Source organism: Halyomorpha halys, unplaced genomic scaffold (genome assembly GCF_000696795.3).
Source record: "Halyomorpha halys isolate HHAL.00 unplaced genomic scaffold, Hhal_1.1 Scaffold65.1, whole genome shotgun sequence".
Lineage (NCBI taxonomy): Eukaryota > Metazoa > Arthropoda > Insecta > Hemiptera > Pentatomidae > Halyomorpha > Halyomorpha halys.
The window spans coordinates 737,162-752,045 of NW_027109066.1; the positions used below are offsets into that span (position 1 = coordinate 737,162).

At 29.5% G+C, this 14,884-nt stretch overlaps 2 protein-coding genes across 3 annotated transcripts in view; both read left to right on the forward strand.

Annotated features, from left to right (window-relative positions):
* The window catches only part of LOC106692666 (putative leucine-rich repeat-containing protein DDB_G0290503), a 36,031-nt gene extending 32,015 nt beyond the window's left edge, over positions 1–4,016 (forward strand). Inside the window, exons 11-12 of one of the 2 annotated variants that reach the window (XM_014438751.2) lie at positions 2,100–2,234; positions 3,620–4,016. In XM_014438751.2, coding sequence (XP_014294237.1) covers positions 2,100–2,234; positions 3,620–3,829 — 345 coding nt within the window. In that variant the 3' untranslated portion in view covers positions 3,830–4,016. The remainder of the gene's footprint in view (positions 1–2,099; positions 2,235–3,619) is intronic. The other variant, XM_014438750.2, reaches the window with a different exon arrangement.
* Positions 4,017–9,372: 5,356 nt separating this feature from the next.
* Positions 9,373–14,884, forward strand: part of LOC106692668 (uncharacterized) — a 277,584-nt gene continuing 272,072 nt past the window's right edge. Inside the window, exon 1 of the mRNA XM_067047286.1 lies at positions 9,373–9,520. The gene's annotated coding sequence lies outside the window, so the exon portion shown is untranslated. The remainder of the gene's footprint in view (positions 9,521–14,884) is intronic.

The window sequence follows — 14,884 nt, forward strand, 5'->3', positions numbered from 1 at the left end:
TGTATGCAGTTGAAAGAAAAACAATTATTTATTGTATAAAAATTTAATTTATCTTTAATCCGAATTTTTTAATTTTTGACAAAAAAAATTGCGTTATGTTTGTTTGTTTCATGTTGCTTTTGGCTGAATACATCATTCTTTCGCATTCATTAGGTTTTACATACAGATTTACTTCAGGCGTTAACAAGAGACTGACAATTTTTATTTTGAATCGAAAGTAGGGAGTAGAATGTAAACATAAATAGTCATTGGGACCGGATGTTATTCGCGGAAAAAAGTTGTTTACCGTTTCGTTTTTCATGGAATTTTTCGTCTTTTGGCAAGCCACGGAAGAAAAAAATTTGTATAACTGAATAAAATTTACTAATATGTACATAAAGTGGGTCCAAACTTTCTGAACTAACTGAATGTTTCGTATAACTAAGTTTCGTATAAATGGATAATTACATACACATAATTAAGGGGTTTTTGTAGGGGATTGAGAAATTCTTAGGATTAGCACTTGATGGTAGTTTCCAATGGGTTTAATAGATGGCTCTGTAGCTTGTTGTAGGTCTTTATCCACTAGATGGCACCACTTATTCCTTATGATAGTATAACTACTGATAATAAAACTTCTTACTATCTGTGGGCTGAATATTTAGCCTTCACCAATATAAACAATTTCTTGATTTGATGACGCGAATTTCGGCCCGAATTTCAGAGCTAAGTTAAAATAAAAATAGAAAAAAACCATTATAAGAAAAATATGATAAAAAACAGTGAAAAATATAAAATAAGAAAAAACAAAAGGGAAAATGAGACTTGTGTATAGTATTAAAATTAACATCATGAGTGAGAAAAAAAATATAAAATATATAAATAAAGAAGTATTTGAAAATATGTAAGTTTAAAAGAAACTAAATTGAAGAACTAAAATATAAAGTTATATAATCCAAAGTAATAAAACAAACAATAATATGGATAAACAAGAATTAACAATAATATGGTCAACATCAGTTAATATAGTATGTTAGGGAAAAGTAATAAAGTAGAAAATAGGGCTAGGAGATAAGAAGACAAAAATATTCATAGTAAGGCAAAACTTATCAACAGTCGCTGAAAATGTAATAGCAACTTATATTTAAACATTTCACAGAAAATGTTTTAAAATTATTATGTTACGGCGGGTAGGGGTTCAAAAGGAACCTTTACTAGCCCAACCGTGAAAAGAAAAGAAATGGTCGAATTTTGTTATTTTTAAATAAGTAAACATAATAAGAAGGAACAAAAAATATAAAACTAGAAACAAAAGGAAAGCTTAACACTATCATAAAATTAAATTAATTGAACAAAAGATTTTTAAAAAAAGTCTTATTTCACCGGTGATTGGTGGGGTCCTGGTTGTGGTTGTTCTGAGTGGATATTCTCGTGGAAGTAGATCGACAAAAGGGATGTACGTCCGCCCGCCTTGTCCTCTTGGAGGATGAGTTGAAGAAGTCCGCCCGCCGTGGCTAACATGATTTAGCTGGCGAAGATGGCCAGAGTGCTGGTAACTACGAGTGCGTAGTGAGGAGATAAAAGAGACGACGTGTGTGCAAACGTAGAGGCACTAAGAAGTCATCTGTCGGTTTGCAGTATAAAAAACAACAGAGAGCGGATTTGTTTTGTTTTTTATATCATCTGTCACATAGTCGATTACCGATCATATGTTGGCCGCAACATTATTAGGTTTGAAGCCTTTAGGAAATTTTTTTTTTTTTCGGCCAAGACTTCCATTGTAGTCCTATACTGCCTAATCATGGTTGGGGGTCAAAGTTTTTCATTTTGTGGGACTGCCACAAAATGAAAAAAGTCAACGTCCCAGGCTGGATTTGAACCGGCACCACCAATAGACATCAAGTTGGTAAGACTAGACATCATCTATGGGCAGCTCCTTTAGGAAATTTTTTTTTTTGGCCTTATGGTTTATTATGAATGTATATATAGCCTTCACTAATATAAACAATTTCTTGATTTTAATTCCTTTTTGGAAATCATTACTTTGTGTTATTCAATATAATAATATTAGCTTAACTTCTCAATATTTTTTATAATTTTCAAAATTAACTTTATTTCAGGGCAATGAAAATGTAATAATGCTTTTGAGGTCGCTAACTGAAGAAGAAATTATTGTGTATATCTTAGAATGGGTTGCAAGATTTAAAGAGAAACAATCAGAATCCTGTGACCACGAGATTCAAATTAAATTCAAGGTAATATTTTGCGCTGTTATTTCACTATTCATTAATATGTGGTGGTCCAGAATGGTAAAAAATAGCAGAAAAACTATTTATTACTAACTCTTTGTCACACTTTACAGGGCCTAGCCCAGAAAGAAAGTGGAATTTTCCCCTATGTATATTTGTAATATTATTTCTGATCTCCTTCAACACCCTCCCCTTTTTAAATCCACCTCCTTTTCACCCTTATTTTTCAAAGATTTATCTTACACACACATTAGGGATGTGACGGCCATGCGGGTTGGGGCGCAGGTCCCAGTGCGCTCAGTTCGGAATGTTGTGGGTTTGATTCCCACCTGGGGCAGTTAAACATTCATTTTTCGGCGGTCCCGAAGAATGAATATTGACACTCCTACCTTGGTTAGTACACAGCGGCAACCTAGTCCACTAGGCCCACTTGCTGGACTTGTTCTCCCCACCAAATACCATTACCAGTACCAGTACACACTAGCCTCTAAATCCAAGGAGGCAATTTTCCCTGTCATTACAGATAAATAAATTAACATAGCTCATGAACTTCTTTGTGACCACTTTCCTTTCTGAACTTAGCTATAATAAAGCCCCGCAAAGTGGGGTGAAATGTCAGTTACATATAAGTATTTTTTCTGCTATTTTTGTTATTGATCATCCTATTTCAGACTACCTTTCTACAATTTATCAATTATAGTATGGATTTAACTTTCCTACCTTTCCACAGATTCAAGATCCCCATTGAATGAATCCTGAACTATCAGCTTATATTATCCAATCTTTTTACAAGCTATTATTTTTGTTTTTTATATTTTTCAATGCTAAAACTTTTGGTAAAAGGCAATCTTATGTAATAAATGTACGAGTTGAAATTCTTAGACAAACATTTATTTATATAAAAATATAATCAGATATTAAAGATAAATTAAAGATTAAAATACTATTTTAAGTTATTATTGAGAACAATCCCTGGTTTATCTGCGGATCAAAACTAAATTAAATAAATTCTACTTTAGCAACCTTTAAAATTATTCACAATAGATTCCCTTTAACCCTTCTTTTAAATCAGGGATGAATACTAACACTTCACTTGTTCCTGGCATCACTTTTTCCCTTTTCATAAATATATGTATCTCTGCTACCTTTACGTGTTCTGACGAACCTTCTCTCCTTCTATCACCAAACTAAGAATCCACTTCGCCTCCTTTTCAGGTCTTTTTTTCCCCTTAACTCACACTTCCTCAGACCCACCAACTATCATATATTGTGTAATCCACTACATTTTATATTTAAAATTTTTTTGTTTATTAAATATTAAAATCCTTATCTTAAAACATCATTTATTATTAACATATGTTCGTTATAATTATGCAGAATATTTGTTTCAGGATGCAGTACTGGAAGATTTCCTAGACAATAAGGTCTTAGGTATTCCAGCGCTTTTGAAAGAAGTTGATCAGACCCTCCCCGGAGCGCTCAAGAGATTAGATTCTGTTTTAAAGAGGCTTCATATAGTGTTTAAACAAATAAAGAAAGATACCTTTTCTGTCGATCCTTTATCCTTTCAGAAATTCCTCAATAAGATCAAAGTGTTATGATATATTGTGATTTCCCTCTAGTAATTTTTTAGTGAATGTTATAAATTTATTTAGTTTTTTTTTTTTAATGTTGCTTTTATGTTAACATTTTTATATTTTTAATGGCTGTTTTTACATAAAGTGTAATTTTAAGATAGTTTATTGTTTTATTTTGTGGTGTTGAAAAATAATAATAAAAATAGTTATTATTTTAAAAAGATATGTATTAGTAATAAATGTTGATTTTAAAAGTTTATTTGATAATAAATTTTTAAGTTGCTTTTATATTATCATTTCTATATCTTTAACTGCTATTTTTACATAATATATAATTTTAAAGTAGTTAATTGCTTTATTTTATTGTGTTTTTAATAAAAGACTAGTTATTATTCCCTTAAAAAAATATTGTAAATGTTGAGTGCAACAGGTTATTCGATAATAAATTTTCCAGTTTTTATTTGAATTTTTTTATTCTATCTAAAATAAAAATTGACCATCTATAGATTATTTATAAAATCCACAAATGAGGTTTACTATTTTCATATAATTACATATTTATAAACATAATTTACTAATGGTTTTAAATAGTGTTGGTGCTGATGGTGCTCTGACAACATCGTTCACATGAAAATAAAGAAGCATTGACTCCAACATGAATATAATATTCACAAGGGGGAGAATAAATCAAAAATAGTTAACAATGAAACTACAGTAAGATACATATTCCAATTTAAGTTAATTGTATTTAATCCAATTTAAAATGTAAAAACTTTTAATATGCTAAATTTCATAAATATACGATTGTAAGCATCCTAATTTAAAGTCTGTGCTCTATGTTAAATGTAGAGGAGCTCCTAGCAGAGCACCTTTTTTAATATTTTTATGAGAACAGCTTCGTCACATCTTTCTTCTACCTCACTTGGTTTTTGTTTCCTCCTAGTTTTTACCCATTACTTTATTACAGTTTAAAGCTCCTAACCTATCAAAATGTTAACAGATAAAATGGTGTTGAGCTGAGCTGGTCTGTTGTGTGTTCATTCTCCGTTTTGCAGACCTATTAATACTCAACCCTGCTAAATGTTACATCGTTTTAACATAATGAAAGAAGGAAATGTTTCTCATGCAACACAACTTTTTCTATTTAACACACTATTATAATATATTACAAATGTTTTAAAATATGTAATTGGAAACCACACATTATGCATGTATTGGAAGAAGATAGTTGCCATATGAAGTAGATTGGAGGAAGATAGAGTGGTGGTCAATAAAGGTATCCAAATAGCAAAAGAAAACTATTTATTATTATTATTATTTTTTTTTTTCGGCCAAGACTCCCATTGGAGTCCTATACTGCCTAACCATGGTTGAGGGTCAAAGTTCTTCATTTTGTGGGACCGCCACTCAATGAAAAAAGTCAACGTCCCAGGCCGAATTCGAACCGGCACCGCCAATAGACATCAATGGTAAGACTGTGTCTTAACCACTAAGCTATGGGCGGCCCTATTTATTATTAACCAATGTTTACAGGTCTGATAAGGATGATGTTCTGTTATTAGTAGTTCATCAGCTCTGATGAAGCTCTGCAAAGTGGGGCGAAACGGTTAACAATAAATAGTTTTCTTTGGCCATCACCCGGACTATCTTCCTCCAAAATAACTGGTTTAAAGCTTGCATAATATAAACTGATAGTTCTGGGTTCGTTCGATAGGGATCTTGAATCTGTGGAAAGGTAGGAAAGTTGAATGAATACTATAACTGATAAATTGTAGGAAGGTAGTAGTGGTCCAGGTGACAGTAAAGGAAGGTATAAAAATAGCAGAAAAACTATTTATAAGGAACTGATGTTTCACTCACTTTTAAAAGCTTTATTATGACTGACTACAGAAAAGACAGAGATCTGAGAGAAGTTTGTGAATAATCTCTCATCAGTTGACATCAGAACGTGATTATCAACCCTGCAAAGTGGGGCAGAATGTTGGTTTACAATAAATAGTTTTTTGTTACTATTTTGAAACCTTAATTGGCCGCCACCCGGACTATCTTCCTCCTAAACACATGTTTGTGTACATTTTTTCTAGATACGAATCCCAGGATCATGTTAAAAATTCAAACTAAGTATTTTAATGGTTAAAATATAGATAAATAAACACCCATCAACAAAAATCCTAGTCAGTGGTTCTTATTTCATAGTACGTTTATTCAGAGCTGAGTTATACTAGAAACCTGTATAAGTAAAATATAAAAAACAATGAAAAAATAATGCAAATGGGAAAATCAGACTTGTGCATGTATGTGTCTATAGTAAAAATTAAAAAGTGAAATCATAAGAGAAAAAATATAAAAGATATAATGAAACATTTGAAGATATGTAAGTATATTAAAATAAAATTAAAGAACTTAAATACAAAGTTATATAAGCCAAAGTGATACAACTAACAATAATATTAATAAACAAGAACTAGCAATAATATGGTCAACATTAGCTAATATAGTATGTTAGGAAAAATTAATAAAGTGGAAAATAGCGTTAGGAGATGAGAAAAAAAAATATTCATAGCAAGACAAAATTTATTAACGGTTATTGAAAATGTAATAGCAACTTATATTTAAACATTTCACAGAAAATGTTATAAAATTATTAGGTTTGAAGCCTTTAGGAAATTATTTGTTGGAAAAAATATATGATGAATAGAATATAAATACTTATAAACAGAAAACAATTAGGTATAAACAAAGCTACAGGTAAAGTCCAAAACATTATAAAAAAAGTGTTGTTCATTGTACATAAATAAAGTTGAAGTTTCCTTCAATAATTTAAATAATAATTCCTTTTGGAATTAGGTTAATTCATTAAAAATGTAGGAAAACATTCCTAGTTTGATTCACTTTAATAATGTGGTTGACAATGATGAACGTGTAGTTATTTTGTTTACAAATTTCTCCTCTGTATACTGTTCTAATGCAGGATGTTCTAAGCATACAAAGATTTTAAGAGTTGAGAGTAATGAAGTTGAAAAACATCAGTAGTTAAATGTTAAAAAAGTCCTGGAACTGTGAAGCTCCCTTCAACTATTTTAAAATTGTGCTCTCGTTCACTAGTACTAGTACTCACTGCCCTGTTTAATAATTCTTTAGCATAAGGTTCATTTCCTAATCTCTTTAAATCTGGTTACGTTAAGCCAATTTTCAAAACAGTTGACAAATCTGATACAAAGAACTATACACCTATTTGTATTCAACCTACAAATGCTAAAAGAAAAAACTGATATAAATAAATAATATAATATAAAAAAATAACAGTAATATAGAAAGATAACAAATGGAATAAAAATATAGGATTTAAAATGTTTAATTTAAAAGTTGATTAATCAAACTTTTAAATTTAAATAAAGATAATAAACATTACAAAGAAAATGAGAACATAACAAACTGTAATATAAGAAGATAAAAAACAGTATTACCATGTATTTTGTTATTTTCTGTTCTACTACTTGTCCTTTTGGTTTATATAACTTTATATTTTATTTACATATCTCTGATGAAGGTCTACAGTGTAGGCTCATGCATTAGCACAAATATAAAATAAGTATTATAATCTTTGTTCTTGTTACCGACTGGCTTAAATATTTTAAATTTGATTATATTTAGTGGTTTTAAAAACTTAAATAAGGAATAAAATACTGGGGTAATAAAATAACAAATGGGTTGATGTAAAAAAAAATCATAAATAGTTTTCAAGTATTTTTTACTATTTTCGTTTACATATAAAAGTTTGTTTTATTATAATAATGTTCATAATTTCATATTTTCTCTATATTTGTTATCTTCTCATGTTAATGTTTTTCTGTATTCATGTTGTACTACTTATTTATTTTTTCTTGTTTCGTTATCAGTCATAAGTTATTTATTATTTTTTCTTTTTATGGCTGTATTGAAGGCTTTCATTGTTGGGTGAAACATTGGCACAAATAAAAAATAAATGTTTCTTATAATCTATATTCTCTTCATTGACAAATTTAAATATGTTAAATTTGATAATATTTGTAATGAGGTGCTTATAGTTAATTAGATAATATTTAGTTATTTTAAAAACCAAAATAATGAATAAAATATTTACTTTATACAATTAATGTGTTTTAAATAGATTTTTTTGTACCACTAATTGACACGAGCGATGCCCTTAACCATGAATAGTTTTTTAATAAGCATTAAATGAAAAAATTAGGAATCTAGGCATTATATGTGAATTAATAATTAATGAATACCATATAATAATACTTTTGTACCTATACTATTTGTCATAATCTTATTTTCTTGTTATTATATTTTTATTTTTAACTGATTATAGTTGTCACTTTTTTTTTTTTTTGTACTTTGCCCAGATGGCTGTATTAACTGTATCGCCAACCACCTCCCCATATACATTTCATATACTGCTTATTCTTTTGGTTTATATGCCTTTAGGATTTATTTCTTTATTTTGTCATTCTCACCTACATCTTTTTCAATTATTTTATATATTTTACTTATCGTTATTTTTCTTATACTTCTCATGATATTTATTATCCTTCTTCTTCATCTTTTGTTATCAGTCATAATGTGTGTTATATTATTTATTTATTTTGTTTACATGTAAACAGTTTTAGGCATCATTAGCTTTTTTAAGTCTAATTTCATTAATTGTTGAAAGAATATTTAGGAAATTTATTTTCTTAAATAATAATATGAATATTAAGTCATGGTAAGTGACAACTGGTTGAAGGTAAAATATTGTAATTTACAAACAATTAAACAGTGTAAAAGTTTTCATTTATGGAATTGCCATTTTTTTACAACCGAATACCTTATGTATATTATCTTTGTTTCATATTATATATAAATGGATTATATATGAATTTTAAGAAGATGGGTATGGTCAAGATTGATGTTAAGAAAAACAATAAAACAACTATTTTTTTACTATGTTTGTTTACTTAAAAGTTTGTTCATTATTCTATATTTTCATTCTGTTTTTTATCTTTTCATATTATGTTTTGCGTTATTCTTCTTGTACTATTTATTTTTTTCTCCTGATTTGTTATCAGTGATAATAGTTGTTATTTATTATTTTTAATTTTATATAGCCCTGATGAAGGCCTATTTACAGTGTAGGTAGAAACTTTGTAACAAAATAAAAATGTTAATTATAACGAGGCTCTCTTCACTAACAGGGTTAAATATTTTAATTTGATAATATTGATTTGTTTTAAAAAGTTAAATAAGGAATAAAGTATTATTGTAAATGTTAAAATTTGCATTTAATACTATATACGTTAATGTGTCTTTAAAATATTTTTTCTACCCCTAATTGACGTGAAAGATGGCCTTATCAATGATTAGTTTAATAATGAGCATTTAATGAAAAATATGGGAATGCATTGTAATAAAAATCAATAAACAAGACACAAAAGAGTAATATTGGCGTATAAATACGGTAATATTACAGTTTGCCCAGAGCGGCTCCTAGAAATTGATTTAGTCGAGAAATTTCGTGTTGCGGTGTGGGCGGGGACAACACTGCGCGGAGGCCGGGTATTGAGTCCCGAAGCAGCCTCCCCCCAGTAACCATTACCTCCTCAGATTGCGTGTAGTTCTAGCCAAAAGTGTAGTGTAGGTTCGAGGTCTCAGGCCCCATCAGGGGCTGTATTCTCGGCCTCGTCTACAGTTCAGGTAAATACCTTACACTATATTATATATAACATAATAATGCAATTACATAGATGAACAATCTGCAGTCGACGGGGGAGTACTTTCAACCACTTGCATTTAATCCATAAAATTGCAACTTAAACCGAGCGATATATCAAGATTTAATTCAGCACTGAACCATTAGCAAATATTACCTGAAGAATCTACGTTTTGTATGATTAAGAAAAAAAATACAACTTATAGAGAATTTTCTTGATTCAATGTGAGCGAATTAAGAAATAAATAAAAAATCAATTTCTTTAAGTAAGTTGCATTCCGTATTCATTAAGGTGGGAATACCTTGCGCATCATCTACCTTGACTCACTTTTTACTTGCCTGCCTAAGTATAGAAAGGAAAAATGTTTAAATCTAATTAATGTAAAAACTATTAAATTCCTATGACTATTTATACATTTAAGGTACTAGATTCTAGTTAATTTTATTTATTTATTTAAGTGTTTATATCATATAGATTTCTAAAGTTAAAAAAAAATGTTTAAAATGAAAATATTTGTAACAGTGATAAAATTATATGTAAACATTTTCTGCTCTAGACACGGCACCCCCGGACTCTGTGAACTTCATAATGCAATTATAGCCCCAATATCGTTCTTAATATATCTTTAGTATGTTCAAGTAAACCGACTAGGGTAATGCAACTAATGCATCTATATTTTTTACATTACTTTTTTATTTATTTTATTGTATTATTAATTCAACTATATTTTTTATATTACTTTTTTATGATTTTGTATAACTAATTCCGCTATATTTTTTATATTACTTTTTTATAATATTGTTTAACTAATTCATCTATATTTTTTAACTCCTCAACTCTATATTTTTTATAACTTCATAATATATGGTTAGTATGTTGAGGTAAATAACTTATAATATATAATATAATTCAATTCATCGCGGCGCTTATTGCAAATATTACCTGAAGAATCTAGAATTTAAAAAAAAAAATGTTATACTTATCGTTTTTATTAGGTGGATATCAATTTTAATATGTAGTTTAAGTGTTTTTTAGTTATACTGATACAAATTTTTTGTGTTGTATAAAAAAATTATTTATATATTTGATTTTATATATTATTTTGTATATAATAATTTATATATGTTGATATTCCAGTTACTATATTTTACGACCGAACGCATCATTCGTAAAAATAAAAAAAATCCACTGAATAAATAAATAATTAAAGTGTGTAATTTTTTGCTCAGAAGTTGTTTTATTGAAAAAAAAAATAATAATACAACTTTTACACACTTTTGTTGAATTACTAAATCATTTGAGATACAAAATTGTAGGGAATTTTAAGTTTTTATATTATATAAATTTATAAAGATAAAAAAAAAATATTTGTAACAAAAATATGTCTAGTGGCGGTAAAATTATCTGAAAAAAGTCTGTTCTAGACGCGGCACCCCCGGGCTCTGAATTCAACTATATTTTTAACATTACTTTTAAACTTCTCGTCGCTGTATGTTTTTATAAGTTCACAATATATCGTTAACATATAAAATTTTATTTAATATACAACATAATTAACGATCCACAACCGTCTAGGGAACTAACCACTTGCATCTAATCTAGAGTTTTGCAAGTTAAGCCAAATGAAAGATAAAAATTTATTGAACGCGGGGTAAATATTACCCCAAGAACTTCGGATTTTTTGTAAAAGGAAAAAAATAAACTTTTGAATATGTTTTTAGCTGTATTTCGATTATATTATTAAAAAGAGCGTTACTTACATTTTTAGCCTTATAATTTTTATATAATAATTTAAAGGTTTTTTAATTATAGTGATACAAATTTAAAAAAAAAAATGATTTATATTAATATGAAAAGAAAAATATGTTCTCCGCCGCAGTTACATGTTTAAAAAGATTAAATTCGTACGACTAAATTCTACTTGTGAAAATCACGATTCTAATGAATTAAAACATTTTTTAAGTTTTTAAATTATATTGATTTCTCAAGTTAGTAAAAAAAAAAAAAATGTTTAAAACAAAAATATTTGTAACGGTGGTAAAATTATCAGTAAACACTTTCCGATCAAAATGCGGTGCCACCCCTCGCCCAAATCGCGGAGCCCATTGCATTTGCCACTTCAGCTATTTGTTTAATGGGGCTCTGTGAGCTATCGAACAATGGATCAGTCAGCCTAAACACAACTATACGAGGACCTCTGCTAGGCCAATCAGATTGTCAGTAAAACCAAAAATGAACGTTTGAATTGTAAGGTGAAAACAGATAGACATGGAGAAATTATTGTTTTTTTAGATAATATAAATTTCTAAAGAGAGAAATGCCCAAATACATCGGGTTGCTACATTACATAACATACCAATCAATCCATGATCGGACATATTTACAATACATATATTCACATGATATAACAATAATCCCTCCCTTTTTCATTCACAATACTCGTCTACACACTATATACAAATATTTTATTTTTTTTTTAATTTAACAATTTCTTTACATTTGACAATTTAATTGACAATTTTATTCTCCCTATTTCTCTCTCTCTCTATTTCTCTAATACTGCAAATATTTAGTTTTATTTTATTTCATTCATTTTAGTTCTCTTCCTTTTTTTACTTGACAATTCTCCCTATCTCACTCTCTCAGACCTCCCTTTCTAGTGATCCGCTACCCACGTTCGATCCGTTAAACAAATCATTAGACAGAAATGCAAAGTCAAACCGAAGACTTAATAGTCACAGCAGTAGACCAGTTTAGAAAAAGAAAAAAATAAATTTAAAAAAACAAACTAATATATAGATTTAGAAAAAAAAGTTAGTTAAAAGAAATACTTACACAATATATTTATATAAAGTTAAGTATCGGCGAAACCAAATGTTAAAAAAGAGAAGAAGGAATAAGATCTAACACCCTTGAACTGCTGTAAAATACTGACTTTATTGTATTCGGTACATCTCTTATATACATTCGATCAGCTGATCCCCTCAGTCAGCTGACATCAAAATAACAGCTGACTCAGACCGTAACTTATATGTATATACATATATATATATTCATATGTTATAACAAAAAAAAATGTTTTTCCTCATAATCAATACTAGTCTACAAATTCTAATATTACAAATATTTTGTTTTATTTGATTTCATTCATTTTACTTCTCTTTTCTTTCTTTATTTGACAATTCTCCTTATCTCACTCTCTCAGACCTCCATTTCCAGTGATCCGTTAAACAAATTAAATAAATTTATCATCAGACAGCAATGTAGAATCAAACCAAGGACATATAATAGTCTTCGTTGTAAATCAGTTTATGCAAAGAAACACATAAATTAAAAAATATATATATACATATATAAGTATACAAATCTTGGACAAAAAAAAGTCAGTTAAAAGAAATACTTCAATGAATAGGAAAATTATAAGAAATGATTTAATGAATAAATAAGTTAAGGGAATACATAAGTTGAAACATAAATCGACATGTTCAAAAACTAAAAAGAAAAAAAAAACCAACGAATAATGTCAGAGCTAATTCCCATGCAGGTGATGATGTATTATCCCCAGGGAGTCCAAAATAATATTTTCCGCCAAGATCACCATGGGTGTAGGCAGGATTTCACCAAGGGAGGAGGGCAGACCTCAGATAAAAAATACAAATCATCTCTTCTGCGGTGATGGCCTTTTTCATTTTTTTTCAACAAACATTCTGAGATAACTAAACTGACAAACTGTAAGTTACAATAGGAAGAATGGAATTTTAATTATGTTCTCTTTTATTCGTTTCCCCCATTCTTCTTAGAGATAAGTATATGACGAATAATCGCGCTCATTGAATCTTACCTTTTCTACAAAAGAATCGGCGTATATCCATATTGTCCCTTCAAAGGTGAGGTTGTGATCTTGTGATCCGTTGAGACGTCAACTCAACAATGTTACATTCTTAATTATAGTGCATGTTTCCAGAAAGAAAGCATCTGTCTTATAAGCTCACTATTTTCTTTTTCTTTTTTTTTTTGCTTGGGATAAGAAATCTAAGGAGGGGGAGCTGCGGCACCCCTCTACCTACGCCCATGAAGATCGCTATATCCCCGATATTAACACGTAGGTCTTCTAAGAAGCTCCTTGTTCTATCTGGTATTGTTCCGCGAGATCCAAACCAGAACCCTCTCACGGTGAACTCTCTCGCGGAATTTATCTTTAAGTAAAGGGATGCATTTTTCATATATTTCCTTTTTTCCCACTCCTCCTGATCGAGGTCATTATTCTCAAATCTCACCGTCGGATCCAAGACCAGAGCCGTGCCTCCGGTTCTAGAGAATGCCACAATATCAGCGTATCTTACGGATCCGTCGCTGTCTGCACAAAAAAATATCGAATTTCTTTAAAGCAGAATATTTGTAACGGTTGTAAAACTATCTGTAAATATTTTCTGAACTAAAATCGGCGCCCCTCAGCCCATTGCATTTGCCTCTTCTGCAACCATACAATGACCTCTGCATGTTCACTCGGATTGACAGGAAGACCAAAAATGAATGTTAAAATTGTAAGGTTAAGATTGATCGATCATAGATAAAATCGATCTGTCTTAACCTTAAAATCTGTTGGGTACGACTTTTGGTTTTACTGTCATTCCGATTGACTCTATAACTGACAAAAATACAAAATATTAAAAAAAATCCCCAATACGATCTTGTATAATTTTACTATATTGTTCCACTGTTGCCAATATTTTTTATAAGTTCGTAATTTATCGTGAGTGTATTTGTATTGCTAATTTGGTGCATCTGAAAATTTCTTTTAAATTATAGTCTCAGATGATTTCTAGTTTTATTTATGTCAATTAATAATTTAATTAATCGATATAACATTATCTCTTAATAAAATTCCATCATAACTAAACAATCCGCTACGGACAGGACAATCCGTTTCGACCACTTGAATTTTATCCATTATATTACAACTTAAACCATATCCAACAATTAACAATTAATGTATACCAGTAAAAATACTACTAAAAAAAAATTAATCATAATGCTCTTGTCAGAGCGCTATGTTTTTTATATGTTCATAATATGACACTATCGGTTATGATACATGATAACTTTAAACATTAAAAATTTAACAATGTTGAGATATAAATTGTAAGATTAATAGTTTAACCAATTGGAGTTCTGGCAATGGTCAGATTCTCCACTCAAGTTGAGTGTTTGCGGCTTTAGCGCACTTGCTCAGCCTCCACTGGCTCATTACCAGTGATGCGGCGAGAGGGATGCGCTGGGATCTCTTGAGCTCTGCTCTACCCCTCACACGTGGGGGATAGAGTGGGCTCAGGGATCCTCAGGTCGA